Here is a 17,400-nt window from a genome sequence, read left to right on the forward strand (position 1 = left end):
CTATTTATCCACTCCATTGTTGATAGCTATTTCTTCTTTTTTTCCCAAGGTTTTGTTTATTCCACATTTAATTATGTTTTAAATCTTTTATTTAAATTGGGTCTTGTACCACCATTGTTAGATTTCCTTCTAGATATTTTGGGTTTTTTAATGCCATCGTAAAGGATATTGTTTTCAAAATTTCTTTTTGTAAATGTGTGTTACTGGCACATAGAACTTTGATTCATTTTTTAAATACTGACTAGCGATCTGGCTAAATTCATTTATTAACCTAATTGTTTATATATGAATTCACTGAAATTTTTTTTTACACGTATAATTATGGTGCCTGTGAATAAAAGTGCTTTTATTTGTTTCTTTGTAATTCTCATACTTAGGATGTCCAGAACATTATGGAATAGAAGTGAGAGTAATAAGCAGTTCTGTCTTATCTTTTATATCATAAAGAAAACTTTTAACATTTTACCATTAAATATGATGTTGATTATAGTTTTCTTATAGCTGCTTCTTATTAAATTAAGAAAATCCTCTCCTAATCTGAGTTTGCAAAAAAAGCATTTTTTTTTACATGGATGGATGTTGCATTTATCAAATGTTTTTTCTGCATTTATTGAAATTACATTTATGTTTCTCCTTTATCCTATTAATGCAGTAAATAACATTGCCTGGTGTTGTGTTTATCTCGCCGGAAAAACTTTACAATTGGTATCCAAATATTAGTCCAAACTTGCTTTTTTGGAATAAGCACAACTTGGTCATGTCATTTGTTACTTGGTCATATCATTTAACTTTCAGTTCAGTAGGATAATATACATCAACAGTTATGAAATTTTCCTTTCATGTAATGACTTTGTTGGGAACTAATACCAAGTTACACTGGCCTCATAAAATAAAATGGGAAGTGTTCCCTCTTTTCCTATTCTGTGGAATAGTTTCTTTATGACTAATGATAATTTTTCTTCAAATCTTCAGTAAAATTCACTGAGAAGCCATCTGGGGCTGCAGGTTTTTTCTTTCAGTTGGTTTTTGGATTTGGGGATTGCTTCTTTTGGTGGTAAGATTTTAAATATAGAATCATTGTCTTTAATATTTGGTACTACTCAGATATTCTATTTCTTCCCATGCAGTTCTGACAAGTTGTATTTTTAAAAGAAATTACCTAAAATTTCAACTTTATAATCATAATGTTATTAATAAAATTTCTTCATATTTTTAATGTCAATAAAATTGACAGTGATATCTCCTTTCAGTGCTGATACTGGCTATTTTTCCCAATAATTCTACGCAGAATTTGTCATATTTGTTAATCTCTTCAAAGAATCAGTGTTTGGCTTTGGTATTCCCTTCCAGTATATGTTTGATTTCTATTTCATTGATTTCAACTTTTTTATTATTTCTTTTCTCCCACATTCTTATGGTTTTATTTGATCTTCTATTGTTTTTTGAACTTAAGTCTTTTCTCAACCAAACTGAAAGACTTGCTCTTCCCCAGGTATTCTTAATGCTTTCCAGCCTCCTTGCCTTTGCTCCTACAGTTTCCGCTGTTTATAAACCACCCATTTCCCCTTTATTAAAATCATGACAACTATTCAAGGCCCTCCTCAAATGTTACCTCCTCTAGGAATCATTTTCTGCCCCTCTCTCATTTGATATCCTCTGAGTCCCTGCAGTCCAGTTTGCCATTCTTAGATCCTGACTTATGTACTTCCTACCATTATCCCCTTAAAAACTGAGTGCTCAGTTTTTCCGAAAGATCTACCATGATGCTGTGCACAAAATAGCTACTCTGTCCACACAGGTGTTCGTGATTCAATTTCAAGAGTTAAATTCTCACAAACTAAACCTGTTCATAGCAGGAATCCCTGAATGGCAAGTCAAATATTCAAATAGATCATAAGAAGAGTTTGGGTAAAAAAAGGAAAGAAGTCTCATTTTTTTTTTAAAGTCTTCCTTGCTTCCAAATAACAACTATATATCATCCAGAGCTAACATTTAACTTGACATTTTGCTTTTTCTGGCTATCACTTAAAACCCACATTTTTCCCCTTATTTAAGGAAAATAGTTAAATGGGACAGTTTTTTTTTTTTATATTGAAAGATGAGAAGATGAAGAAATTTCTCAAGAAAAAAAAAATAAGCTAAAGGATAATTTCTGGTATCGTAAATGGATAGCACAAATCAAAAACACAGGGCTTTGCAAGTTTGAATGAGTTATGCTCCAACTGTTATAAAGACTTAAGGGCAAGACTTAAAACTCAGGGGGGAAATATAGGGCATACATTGGCAGTAGAGTACATATTTGGGGCCCTCCTTGGAGGGCTGGTAACACTTACATGTAAAAAGGATCACCCTTATCTTGTAGCACAAAGCACATACACCTTCCCAAAAATCCCAGAGATCTCTCCAACTCTCAAGAGCTGCCTCAACCTGCTCTATAATACAAACTCCAGGGCATAATTTCCAATATAAGTTTTGAAAGAAAAACCAATTGACCCTATGGGCTGTCTTCAGTAAAAGCAGACTGAAGGAATAGAAAGTATAGGAATTCTGGAGGAAAAACCTGTATTCAGATCTCAGTTGCTAAGTGCCTAGCTGTCTATCCTCCCTAAAACACTACTTTCTCATCTGTGAAATGGAGCCAATTAGGCCTATTTGCAGGTTATTATATGTCAGGTGGGCTGTGTCTGGTTTCATGCATAATTAGTGGTGTTCGGGTTGTGGGGTGTCACCAAAGGTGCAAGGTGCTATTTTTATTATTATTGCTCATACTGTTTCTAACGGCCACAAACAGAGTGAGGCATAGTCTTAAAGCCTAAAAGCCATCATAATGGCTTGGCTAGAAAACTAGGCTTGAAACCAATTTTCTATGAAATCTCATCATAAGAGAAGAAATCATTCTAAGTAGAGTGCGGTGTTTAGACTCAAATAGGTAAGAGTTTTAAAAATGGAAGAAATAAATATAGGGAGGCCTTATAGCCAAAGAAAACATTTCAGCCACAAAGTTGGTATTCTTGACTAGATTCCAATACTTGAATTAAGTTCATACTGGGAATTAGGATGCATTCAGTGGCCTAGGTTTGAACTTGAAATCCCTCCTTTCCTAGATGTGTGACCTTGGGAAAAGTTGCCACTGTAGCTCTCACCTTCTGCATGTTCCAGTGCATCCTTTCCATACCTGGTGGAACTGAATTGCCTGAACTTGACGAAGTATCAGCCTATCTTTTAAGAGAAACTTAACCCAACTGCAGCTCACCTCCACTCCATGTGGAAGAACAGCAGTTATCTGCTGGAGCAGGAAAACAAGGCTTGGTCTTTAGTTTTAATAACAAAAGATCAGCCTCACTACTGGAGTTTAGCACCTGAATGCAAAGTCCTGTTCTTTGGTCAACAGCACAATGACAAGTCAGCAACTTAGGTTAAGCTCAATGCTTAATTGCTCAATGCTCATTTCCCAGAGAAAAGCCTGGTGGGAACAAATGTTACTCAAAAAGCACCACTCATGACACACAAGTGCCTGGCTGGTCATGTGACCAGAAAGCTAAACACCCACAATCCCCACGTTACTTACCACAGAAATACTGTCACCTAGTGACATTACACTCCTAGCTTCTTAATTCACTTTGGATAACAAGTTCACCAGATCAAATACATTTACTGCAATTTTTACTAAATCCCTTATGGCACTCACTAGCATAAAGTTTGTTTTTCTTCATGAATGAGTGCCATTTAATTTATTAAGCAAATGAGAACTAGGAAACTTTGTGTATTTTCTTTTTAGCCTGGGCTGTTAAGTTTAGAGTGAAGTTTACACCCCATTTCAGTAATTATCATTATTCTGGGGTTGGTTTCTTTTTTGCCTTTTCTTAAAACACAAATTTCTTCCTATCCCTTCTTCTTGTGATTATTAGAGCTTAAAAGCCATCTTACTCAGATGGGCAGACAGCAGCTGTCTGAAAATAGAGTTTACATGAAGGAAGTCAAACTAGAATGGAATGAGAGAAAATGGGATCATTAACAACTTTTGAGCCCCTGGATCAAGCTGTGCCTGAAGAAATATCCTGTTTTTCTCTAGTTGAGTGAGCCAATAAATTTCCTTTTGGTTTTAGCCATTTTGAATTAGATTTTCATTCACCTGGAAGATTTAATTAGCAAAGAAAACAATTTTAAGATTATCTGACTAGTACCATTGTTATTGTAATTCATTTTCTTAAAAAGAAACTAGGTACAGCTTTATGAATGAACCTGAGAAAGTGAAATTTTGGACATTATCTTTATGTCAAATCAAATTTATAATAAAAGTAGGTTAAAACATTCTTTCAAAGGAATTAACATTAAAGAAGAAAAAAGGGAAAAACCTGTTTAACTACCATTTTTGTTGACAGTTCTCCATAAAAGAAGAAAAGAGGAGCTAGTAAAGAATCTTTGGACACAAAAGTAAGAGAAGGAAGAGCACTGCACCATCTACAAGAAAACTAATTTCTGTGAGAAATACACACAATGTTCTAGTGCAAACCTGGAACATACCTGCCAGAGCAAATCGGGATCAAAATTAAAACTTGGAGCTTCCTGCAAGAAGATAAATCATAAATAACTTCATTCACTTTGCTTCCTTTCATTGTCATTCAGATGACCTTAAGCCCCCTGCTCAACTGGCTGCGGTAGATTTGATGGCTGCAAGAGAATTACGCCCGCTTTGATGCTGGCAGATGGCCCTCCCCAATGCTTGCCCACAGACATATTTTCACAATGTACAAGCACAGAGGTGCCCACAGAGATCTACAGAAACTACCAAACCAAGTTTCTAAAGCTGCTTGAATTAAGGCAAGTTTTCACAGATTTTCACAATTAACAACTTTCTCAAATTGATGCAAAAGTGTATGTGCAGAGAAGATGAGGGCTCAGAAGTTGACCCTCAGTTTCTCTCAGAAGCAAGGGACTAGTAGAGATAATTTATAAGCCCTTAATTCATGTCATCTCCCTGAAACTACAGGTCAAATTTTCTCTAGGAAAGTTCCTTTTAACTTTAGATTTTGCCAAGGCACCAGATGATACCGATGTTTATCCAAAGGTATTTAAGTTAAAACACAACAATGTCTTAAGTTCCACCCACCAGGTTTAAGGGTCAATTGTATTTGAGAGTCAACCCTAAAGCTTGTAAAATATGGATTTCTAAAATTCCCTCCAAATTTGCAGGAGTGTAATATACAAAACTGGATAAGATCACAGCCTCTGTCACAAGCTACAGACATAGCTGAAAAGATGAGCCTCTACCATCTGCCCCCATAACTCAATTTTTACATAGTGAGTATAGATGCTAATGGGACCCAGACTTCTCCACTGACAAAAGAGAAGGCTGTGGTTTGTAAATTAATACACATCCAAAAACAACAGAAAAATTCCAGGTTCAATTCCCTGACAAGTATATTGATCATCATTTTTCCTAAAAACATATTCTATAAACCACCATCTTTGGCATCCATAAAAGAAAAACTCCAGACTCAATTTACTGATAATATATGAATGTGAAATTTACCCTAGAAGTCATGTTTTATGCCTTCCCATACAGGTAGCCTAAATGAGTGTATTATTTGTTTCTTTTCTAACAAAACATCTGATACTAGAAACTGTTATAAGTAAGCAGATTTTTTTTTTCCTTCTAAAAGTCACCAAAAGGTATTAATTGTATTTGAATAGAGACCTTTACATGAAAAATGTCCACTGCTCTGGAAGAGAGTCACTCCTGGTTTCTCCAAAGATTGCTGGAATTCACAATTACTTTTTTTTTTTTTAAAGAAAGGATAGTTTGGAAATTGATTTTATGTACATCCTCTTCTCCATTAGTAAGTGCCAGAGACTGGGGTAGTAGGCATGGAAGTGGGTAGAAGAAAGACTGACTCTGCAAAAAAGTAAAATAAAATAAAATCTTTAAGATAAAATATTTTGTCTTTTTTCTTTTCTTAAGAAAGAAAGAAAGAGAAAGACAGAAAGGAAGAAAGAAAGGAAGGAAGGGAGAGTGAAAGAAAAAAGAAAGAAAAAAGAGAAAAGAAAAGAAGAGAAAAGAAAAAAGAAAAGAGCCCCAACCAAGTCTCAAGTTTGGCTACACTATAAAGTAAGAAAGAAATCTGTTATGAAATACTCCCCCACAAGTGTAGAATGGTAAGTTTCTTTCAAAACAAGTTCAAATTACATAAATTCAAAATGAATTGATGAGGCAAGATTAGCAATGATTATTCAATCTTATTGGCATTTGGTTCCTTTGACAATATTTTTCAACCAATTTGCTGCAAATGCATTATGAGTGCCTCAACTCATGTAACCTCATTTGGGGGACACAGTTTTAAAAGCAAATGCTCTACATTATTTCCACAAAAATTCACTAGGATGAAGACATTGTCATGACCAAAAAAAAAAAAAAAAAATCCCAAATCAGAATTGTGCATGCCAAATATTCAATAGCTGGTGTTACTTTCTTTATCCCCAGGACTTGGGAATTTTTTGGCAGACAGTTCAAAATCATGTGCTATAATAAAGACAGAAAAATCTTTATCCTATCCTATCAGCAAGCTACAGAATTCTCTTGTAGGCTAATGGTGATCAGAAAATTCTCAAGTGTTAAACTCTGGAATACCAGATTGCAAACATCATTGTTATGAATTGTTTTTCTTCATGAAACAATTTAAATCAAGAATTATTTACTCTTACGATAAACACTATTTACTTCCTTCTGGCAAGCACTGAAAGCAAAAAAAAAAAAAACAAAAACAACCCTTTATTTACATTTCTAGATACTGACAAAGCAAATGGGTTTCATTTAGATTTATTTCTTAATCATACATCATGGCTTAACCATCCTCATTTATTTCATTATTCTTTAAATCCTCTGAATCTATCCAGGAGGATCTCTGATTCTTTTAAATAGCATGTTCGATGCTTCCACAGCTAACTAAGATAACATATGAGTATTTAATAAGTTATTATTACTTCCAGATTTGGTTAGGAGAAAATAGTGGAGTCCTAGGAAAGTATTATTCTTTGAAAAGTACATTTTGCTGATAGCATAATTTTAATTATTTAACAACTTCGCTGCATATAAGGCAACTTCTCTCTGCCAAGTCCTAGTTTTTTAAAAGTGTCTTTTCATTGTAATGTGAATGAAAAGGAGAAAAGAATTATTCGAGCTTTAGAAATATCCTTTTAAAGCACACACAAAACCTCCCCTAGGGTTGAAAGCATTGGCCATGCTCTGGAAATGAACCCAGCTCCTTTCAGCCAAGGGATACTTGAGCCCTTTATTCTTTTGCCCAGAACAGACATCCTAATTAAAGGGCCAATAAATTAAATGTACCCAAGAAGGAAAAAAGATCCAGAAGAAAAGTACCCACCAGGGTGCCTAGAGAAAAACACAAGGTTCATTTCAAGTGTTTATGTTAGGCAACAACAAGTTAGAACAAACTCCGGAGGCACAGCTGTTTTTGAAAAATGTGAACAGCTCCTACCTTCATTTCAATGACAGTCTGGAGAGCCTTCGTCTTGGCTGGCTCCGGCTGAAGTTGGCTCCTTCGGTGCAATTCCTGGGGAGGAACACGATAGAAATAAGCCTGACGGTTCATCCTTCCGTCACACCATGACCTTTACACAGGTACCACACAGCCCACTGGGTGCAGGCTCCCTGTGCACAGACATAAACAAGCCACAGGTGACTCTTCCCCCACCCTCTTTAGCATCCCTCCTGCCTGGAGCCTGCGTTCCGGTGAAAAGCTCCTGGCACATGCGCTATTTCTGAAACTTCCATCAATAATTAATGTCAACTGTGACAAAGCCAGCAAGTAATCATAGTCCAAATACTGTTCAACACTGGGGCTGTTGCCCAGCCATCAAATCATAATTTACTAAATTACATTACTCTGTGTTCCCAATACAAACACAGCATGGAAACGGAGGAAAGAAAATGACTAACGTGGTTGCAAATCCACTGCACGCATGGCATTTTGCTACTGAGGTAGGTTTGAAATGAGCAATTTAAGACCTTTTCAGTACCACTGTGTCACTTTTGGAGTGAATAGATGTGATGAAACCCTGTGAATATCTTGCTTCCTAATTTACAGTTTCTGTCCTTATTCAAAATCACATCTGTGTGTGATATGTTTATGCACTCATGATGCCAAGAAATTAAAATTGGCATTAATATCAACAGTGTTAGAAAGGAGACAAAAATGGTTAAAGCCAGATGTAGACCCAAGACCTCTGGAATATGACAAATACAACTTCATGTAAAACACAAACAACATAATTACAATTTTAAGCTGAAAAGCTCACTTTTTGCATGCCTCATCTCTAAAGAACAGTTCTGTTAAGGCTTTGAAAGTTTCCTTGGCTGAAGAGAAAAAGATAAGATTTGTTCATTTATGCTTTGATTTTCTTAATAATTAGCAACAGTTTTTGTGAAAGTAGCCAATGAGAGGAATAAACAGAAGTACTCACATATGTCCATGCTGCTGAAACAAATCACCTATGGAATAATACTATAAGACTTATTTGCTTGCAGAAAAATCATTTAAATTCAACATGAGGTAGTTCTAGCCCTACACATTCCATCGGGCCACAAACATTAAAAACAAAAAATAAACACACAAACAAAAATCCACTTTGGGCTTTATAAAAGAGAACCAACATGACTTCTAGCTCTTTTCAAGTAGAGATATTAAAATTAACTCTCATCCCACCACTATCATCTGCTACCATCACCATTTCATAAAGACAGAACATATCAATGCAAATATTGCCAGAAAAACACAGTCCCACAATAAAAGATAATTCTTCTCAGGATCATAAACAAATATTCTTTTGCCCATATTCTATTAACATTGTTCTTACTTGCCAGCAGCCCAAGATTTGGTCATGGGAGGCTATGTACATGTCTAGGGCCCAGCACTGGAGAATCTCCCCTACAGTTCTGGAATATAGCATATTTTCTTCCCAAAGTCATCACTGGCACTTCCATAAAAATCTCTTATTCTGTCCTCAATTTTTCCTTGTTTCCTGTCTGCTGACTAAAAGTAAAGAACTCTAAGACCCAAGAAGATGGTAGAACTCCAAGATAAAAGGAGCCCAGGTTTCTGAAATGTCATATAATAAAAAAGGCCAGTGAACACCCCCATGGGCTGGTCTAAAACTGCCGGCAACTCCAGGTGACCAATACAGAAATATATCAGGAACCCAGAATTTTAGGCATGAAATCTCAAGTGGTTCACTGGAATGACATTTCTGGGAAGTTAATGAGTACCTAGAGTCTAGTGAGTTAATGTGGAGGGACACTACCTTCCAGGATGAGCCTGGCAGAGTAATGTTTGCACACACCATCTCTTCATCTCTTCAGTAGGAAACACGCATACACGCACACACACGCACACACACACACACACACACACACCAAAAACCCCTCAAAACTTAACTCTCTATTCAAAGGTAATTCATTATATCTGACCTTTTCCCTTTACTATTCTGGTAATCTACTGCTATGGAACAAACCACCCCTAATTTAGTGGTGTCAGACCACCACCATTTGATTATGTTCATGAATTCTAGATCAGGAATTTATAAAGGATAGACTGGGCAAGGCTTGTTTCTAAAGCATGTCGGAGACTAGAACAGCTGGGACTGGTGGATCCACTTCCAAGAAGGCTTCTTCACTCACGTACCTGGTGTGTTGACCAGAAGAAGACTTGAAAGCTGGGTTTCACTACAATATCACCTATATACAGTGATACCTGTATATGGCCTCTCCATGTGACTTCGGTTTCTTCACAGCATGGTAGCCTCACGATGTCAACCTCTCACATTTAGGTGTAAAGACTCCAAGAGCAAGCACTCCAGCAAATAACCCAAAGACGGTACAGCCCTTTATTACCTAACCTCAGAAGTCCCATAGCATAACCTCTGCCATGCTCCGTTGGTTGAAGCAGTTACAAGCCTGCTCAGATTCCAGGGAAGAGTGCCAAAGAATCTGAAGCCATATTTTTAAATTACCACTTTTGAGGAACAAAACCAGTTGAAGAAACTGACAGGAAAGTAACACTAGAATCTCAAACATCAACTCACATCAGTCTTAAGATATGGCAGATTCAAATATTCAAATAATAATTTGATGCAGGGCATATAGGAAATACAGCAGTGCACTAAGTAGACAAATACTCCAGCCCTTACGGGTTTTTTAATTTTAAATTCCAGTAAGAAAGACACACAATAATTTTAAAAGGAAACCAAACTAGTTTGTTAAGTGTTTTAAAGGAAAATAAGTCAGAAAAGTGGACCAGGACACATTGTATAAGGGGACCAATTGCAACTTTAAGAAGAGTGATCAGGGAAAGTTTCGTGCAAAGGGAACATTTGAACAAAAATCTGCAGGAAATGGAGGAACCAGTTGTACAGACATTCCAAGCAGAGGGAATAGCAAATGTTTAAGAACCAGGTTAGCACTAAATAAGGGGTGGGGAAAATAGCAGGTCAGAGAAGTACAAGGGTGCAGGCTGACACACTGGGCCCAAATTTGGAGTCATTGTCTGGACAATGGTTTTACTCCGAGGAAAATGGGGAGCCACTGGAAGGTTCTGAGCAAAGAGAAACCATGATATACCACACATCCTTAAAAGTTTGCTCTGGCTGCTGGACTGCAGTATGATTTGGGTTGAGGAAGGAGGTAAGGGCAGAACTACAGAGACTAGTAATAAGCAACTGGAATAACCCCAACAAGGGATGATAGAGTCTGGGACCAGGGTGACAGAGTACAGGTGATGAGCAGGAACTGAGTTTGGATATGTTTTGAAGGTGAGGTTGACCTGACTTTCCTGACAGAGTGCCTGGAGACAATAGAAAAAGAGAAGTAAAAGATGGCTTCATGGTATTTGGCCTGGACAACAGAAAGAATGCAGGTGGAAAACCAAGATCGGGAAGATGGGGAAGGATAAGTGAGAGTTATGGGAACCAAAAGTTCGGTTTTGCATATGTTAAGTTTTCGATGCTGTAAGACATTCAAGTGGAGTTGCTGAGTGGGCAGGTGGATAGAAGAGTTGGATTTGAGGGGAGAATTAATAGCTACAAATAAAAAATTTAGGATCAGCCAATAAATAGCTTTTAGCTAAAGTGATAAGCCCAGATGAGATCAACTGGGATTGCACACAAAGGAAAGGAGACCAAAGAGGACTGAGCCCAGGGATGACCTAACATTAAGGGGTCTGAGAAGTAAGGAGGAAGCAATAAAAGAAACTGAGAAGGAATAACCTGTGAAGTAGAAAGAGAACTAAGAGTGCAGTATCCCAGAAATCAAATGAAAAAAAAAAAAAAAATGAATCAACTGCTGCTGAGAAGTTAATAAGGTGAAACCAGAGGACGGACCACAGCACTTAGGAGCATGGCAGGCCATTAGTAACATTGACTAGAGCAGTTCTGGTGGAATATATGAGTGAAGTTTGATTGGAATGTGCTGTGGGAGAATGGAAGGAGGAAAGAGCCTCAGGCTACTATATTTCCACAGGATACTATTTAACTGATCATTTATTTCATCAAAACTGTGATCTAGATTTGTACACCCATGTTTATAGAAACATTATCACAATAGCCAAAGTGTGGAAACAACTGAAATGTCCATCAACGGATGGATAAATAAAATGTAGTATATAATTATTGTGGAATATTACCCAGCCTTCAAAAAGGACAAAATTCTAACATGAGCTGCAATATGAATGAACCCTGAGGGCATTATGTTTAACAAAACACAGCAGTCACAAAAAGACAAATACTGAATGTTCTTACTTATATGATTTATCTAGCGTAGCCAAACTCAGAGAAACCGAAAATAGAATTCTGATTGACAGAGACTAAATGTAAGGAATGCAGAGCTGTTGTTTAATGGATACAGAGTTTCGGTTTGAAAGATAAGAAATTTCTAGAGGGGTGCCTGGGAAGCTCAGTCAGTTAAGTGTCTGCTTTCGGCTCAGGTCATGATCCCAGGGTCCTGGGATCAAGCCCCCTTTGGGCTCCCTGCTCAGTGGGGAACCTGCTTCTCCCTCTCCCTCTGCAGCTCCCCCTGCTTGAGCTCTCTGTCAAATAAATAAAATCTTTAAGAAAAAAAAAAAAAGAATTTCTATAGATTGCTTGCATGATGACCTGAACATAGTTAACATTACTGAACCGTATGCTTAAAAGTGCTTAAGATGGTAAAGTTTATGTTGTATGTATTTTACAATTAAAAAAATTTGCAAGCCATAAACATAACTTGTTTAAGTCCCACAACCCTCACCATCTCCATTCTTCTAGAAAGAAACTATTACCTTAACATTGGTATCTTTCTCATGCATGCTTTTGTGCTTTGATTACATATGTATGCCTTTATAAATAGTATAAATTCAACAACAGAGCACATTCTTTTTTAATTTACTTAAATGCCAGCTGTCTTCCCTACACAAAGCTTTTGCATTTTGGGTTTTACCTCAACAATACTTATGTTCTTAGAATTTATCTGTATAAATGTTTCCCCACTCTTTTTATTCACTATAAACAATGTTCCAATAAACACAGTATATTAAAAAAATATGATTTAGGTACCTTTCATTCTTAACTGTGTAACAACTCTTCTTCCTGAAGCAGTCAGTTTCTTCTGCTTGGAATAGTCCTCTACCATTTTTGTTCCCTTTTTGCCTACAAGGATCAGCAAACTACAGCCCACAGGCCAAATCCAGCCCACCACCTGTTTTGGTAAATAAAGTTTTATTGAAACACTGTTATATCCACTAATTTACATATTGTCTATTGTTGTTTTCATGCTACAGTGACAGAGTTTTGTAGTTGTAACAGAGACCATATGGCCTTGCAAAAAAGCTAGAAATATTTACTATCTAAGAGCCTTTTTTATAGGAAAAGTTTGTCAATTCTGGTCCAGAACATCTTCAATATTCATCCTAGCCATCTCAGAAAAAAATGCCAATTCTTCACATGGCTGTTTCAAATCTGTCCACAAATTCTTTGACATTCCCTTTATAGGATGAAACCTAAATATCTTCCCCTTGAAAATTGACTGAGCTTAGTAACTCAATCTAACAAACAGAATATGGTAGAAATGGCATCTGCAACTTCAGAGGCTTGGTCATAATGACATTATGGCTTCCTTCTTGCTCACATTCTTAGGTCACCTGTTCTAGAAGAAGCCAGCTGACACATCATGAAGATACCTCCCGCTACCCTATGGAGAGACCCATGTGGCATGAAACAGGCCTTCTGCCAAAAACCATGTGAGTCAGCCATAGCAGAAGTGGGTCATCCAGCCTCTGCGAGGTCTCCAGATTCCTGCAGCCCTGCCCAACAGCTTGATGGCAACCTCATGAGGAACTCTGGACCAGAACCATCCAGCTAAGTGACTCACACATTCCTGACATACAGAATTTGTGTGATAATAAGTGTTCATTGTTTTAAGCCGTTAGTGTTTGGGGTATTTGTTACAAAGACATAGATTACAAATATGTCATAGAAGGGCCATTAATTGACTCCAGACTAGTCTACATCCTGCACCACCATATATACTCTCATAGCATTGTGTAACTTTCCTTCATATCACTGAAAATGGCTGCAATTTTTCACTAACTTATGAAGTCAATGGATTCATGTCTGTGTTCACCATTGGGTGGTATACTCCATGAGCACAAAGACTCCATACGTCCATTGTATTCCCAGTAACTAACACACTGCCTGCCAAGAATAAGTGCTCAATATTGCCTAATAGAATGAAACAGGCCAAATGACACTGTAAGTTCTATAATACCTTTAGACCAAAAAGGATTTTTGTGTGAAGGATGGCAGTAGCTAATAGTTATTTATACATGTGCTAAGCACTTTGTAAATATTAAGTTATTTAATCATCACAATAACCTTTTTTAAATTAATTAATTAATTTATTTGACAGAAAGAGAGAGATTACAAGTAGGCAGAGAGGCAGGCAGAGGTGGGGGGGAGCAGGCTCCCCACTGAGCAGAGAGCCTGATGCAGGGCTCGATCCCAGGACCTGAGACCATGACCTGAGCCGAAGGCAGAGGCCTAACCCACTGAGCCATCCAGGCACCCTGACAATAACCTCTTTAGGTAGATACTATTATTATCATTATTTTTCATTCAAGGACATGGAAGCATAGAGAAGTTAGTGACTTGCACAATCTACTGAATTGCACTACTAGGTAGTCTGGTCCCAGGGCCTCTGCTCCTGACCACTGTGCTAAACTGCCCTTGTTTCACCATGTAGCTTTGATTTAATATTTGAAGCTGACAAGCTAGCTCTCCATTGGCTTCTTTCATTGTAGTCACCTCCTATTTCTCCTTTGATCCTATCTTCCATTTCTCACTCCTTTTTTGAGGACTTGAAAATTTAAAGAGACTTCTCTCAATAGCAGTTCTCTGGTACTGATAACCGTATTAGATATTAAAACTTAAACGGCAAACATGGTTAAGCATACAGAAATAGAGGGAAAAAATGATTATTTTCAAATATTAATATCCTTCTCAATCTTTGACAGATCAAACATTAAAGAATGACCTAAAAGATTTAAATGATATAAGTAAGACTAAATTAATAGACAATTACAGTGAACTTTAGATTAGACCCCCATTTCAAGACTCCATGGAATATTTAAACAGAATGATCACCATACCAGACCACCAAGAAAAACCTTAATCAGATTCCAAAAGGCAGAAGTGATACAGGCCACATTCTTCGTCCACACATAATAAAACAAATTAAGAACAAAAGTTAAAAAATGAAACCTTACTACTTGGAAGGTAAAGCTCAGAAAGTCTTAAAATTCATCCTATATAGTTCAACAGATCCTGTCCTCACATATCTACCAGGTGTGTGACCTTGGGCAATTCCTGAATTTTCTCTGATCCTCAGGGTGGTAAAGTTGAAGAGAGATAAGCATGTGAAGTATTTAGCTGGGCTGGCACACAGTACACTCTCAATAACTGAAACTTAGCCTTATTATTGTTGTTGCTCCTGAATGATTATTAGTATTCCTGAAAGTGTATCAGAGAATGCAGCCTGGCAGAATGCATTCCCTGCCCACCTACTCTACAGTCTGATACTGGCTACCATCAAAGCATTGCCACTAGGTCTGCCTGAATAAAATTCAAAAAATACTTGCTGGAGGCCCACTATATGACAGGGAAAACACACACAGAATCCCTGTTTTTGTGAAGCTTACATTCTAGTGCAGGTATTCTCAATGGAGGTGGTACTATGCTCACAGGACTCCAGGGACAGTTAGTTGCCCAGTGCTGCTGGAGTGTAGGAAGTGATGGATACAGTATAAGGAAATGAGACCCAAAGGGTAACGGCTAGGGAGAAGACAGACTGTATAAGGCCACGTAGGCCCTCATTAAAACCCTGGTCTTAGTAAACCTGGTGATTCACAGACCTGTACCCCTGGGGATAAAAATATATTATATGTTTATAAAAAATAAAAAATAAAAAATTTTTTAAAAATCCTGGTCTTATACAGAAGCCTTCAAATTCTAGAGATATGGGGAAACAGTTTCTATGGAAATACATAAATATAATATAAACTTAGCTTTAAATTATTTTTTTAGTCTTCACCAAAAAACAGACATTTGGGAACACATACACACATTTCCCTTAGTTTGTTTTAATACATAACCTACTCCTTTTCCTAAATTTGCATTAAAGATTGTTCGGCAGATTTATCTTGGTCTTTTGGATGATATGATCCTGGGAACCATAGAAAGTAATAGAATAAGATGCCGGGTTCCAAATATTTGGCCAGTGGCAATAACAATGGCCTAGGAGTAACAACAGAGTTTAGTTATTTAACTCAACAATTACTAAGTGCCTAATAATGCTAGACAATGCAGCAATAACAAAGATAAATGAAATACCATGCCAGGTCTCAAGGAACTTGATTTTTCTGGTGGAAGAGGAGAATATAACTAGGATACAAGACTGCAATTAATAACAGCAGCCACCACTTACAAAGTGCTTACCATATGCCAAGCCCCATGCTTCCCGTCTAGCCCCTGACTGGATCTCTACAGCATCCCTACAGGTAGGAGTTACCACCCCCATGGGAAATCAGCAAGCAGTCAGACTCAGAGGGATAAGTAACATGTCGAAGATTACAGTGTAGTAAGACTTGAGAGTGTCACAACGGTGTCTGATACCTAAACTCACATCCTTAATTACTAACATAACACTTGGTCTATTTTGTTATTTGTGGCCCCTTCATGCTCTACAAACATCTAAGATTTTAACAGGTAAGTAAATCTAACTTCTGGTTTGTTTCTTAGTTCCCTGTTAGGACCCCACCAGTTCTGAACAATATGTTGTGGGGGAGAATGAGAGGCAATCATCTACTTCCTGAGGAGGGAAGGATGAGGTGTGGAAAACTTCATGGAAGAGTACACGTAGGTGGTCCCAAGTCTTTCGCTGTAAGCAGTCATTATGCTGTCCACTATGTATACGGCACAGTGTTAGGTGCTATCAGCAGCATCCTGGTCATTCAGCCCAGCCTACACACCTGATCTTTTCTGCTCTTGGAAGCTAAGCAAGTTTGGGCCTGGTTAGTACTTGGATGGAAGAGCACCTGAGAAAATTGGACACTATAATCTTTTAGTGTGCAGCCAAGAACCATAGATTATTCCCAGGCCTCAATATCTAGTGCAGTTTGGCCAGCTGGATTTTGAAACTGCATTAGGCTACTGACTCCATTTTACCTTCCATTTCTCCCATCTGAACTGGAGTGACTGTAACTCTTATACTTGCCTGCCCCATCATTGTCTATTGGGAGCAGATAAATTATTTCTTCAGTGTCACAAGTCCATTGATAACAAGGAATTGTGCTCAGGAGTTGTACTTAATAGATTACACCCAGAGCCTCATCCATACATAATTTAAATGATTTAGATGATGAGATTTTTGAAATGATGAGATTTAGATGAGTTTGGGGCTTTGAGTTGATGCTGTCATGGGATAAGAATTTTGGAGACCGTGGAACAGGGAGAATGAATTTTTTTTTTTAGTTCGGAGAGATATGCATCTGTGGGGGCCAGGTGGTAGACTGTAGCCAGCAGAATAATGCCCTCTACCAAAGATATCCACTCCTATTTCCTATGAATATGTTATATTGCATGGCAAAGGGAATTTGCAGATTTAATTAGGGTTATATATGTTAAAACAGTTATATATGTTAAAAATTATCCTGGATAATTTGGGTGGGTACAACCTAATCATTTGAGCCCCTTCAAAGTTCAGAAGCTCCTGTGACTAGAGGCAGAAGAGAGATGCAGCAGATGGGGAAGTCAGAGATCCTAAGGATGAGAAGGTGTCAATGTGCTGTTGCTGGTTCTGAG

General features: G+C 37.5%; 1 protein-coding gene across 12 annotated transcripts in view; it reads right to left on the bottom strand.

Moving 5' to 3' along the window:
- Positions 1–17,400, bottom strand: part of ERC2 (ELKS/RAB6-interacting/CAST family member 2) — a 901,328-nt gene that overhangs the window by 617,568 nt on the left and 266,360 nt on the right. For all 12 annotated transcript variants that reach the window (XR_004280876.1, XR_004280875.1, XR_004280877.1 and 9 more), the window contains one exon: positions 7,497–7,571. Coding sequence is in view for 9 of the 12 variants with exons in the window: in XM_032322753.1 (XP_032178644.1) it covers positions 7,497–7,571 (75 nt within the window). In the remaining 3 variants the exon portion in view is untranslated. The remainder of the gene's footprint in view (positions 1–7,496; positions 7,572–17,400) is intronic.

This window comes from Mustela erminea, chromosome 1, assembly GCF_009829155.1.
Source record: "Mustela erminea isolate mMusErm1 chromosome 1, mMusErm1.Pri, whole genome shotgun sequence".
NCBI lineage: Eukaryota > Metazoa > Chordata > Mammalia > Carnivora > Mustelidae > Mustela > Mustela erminea.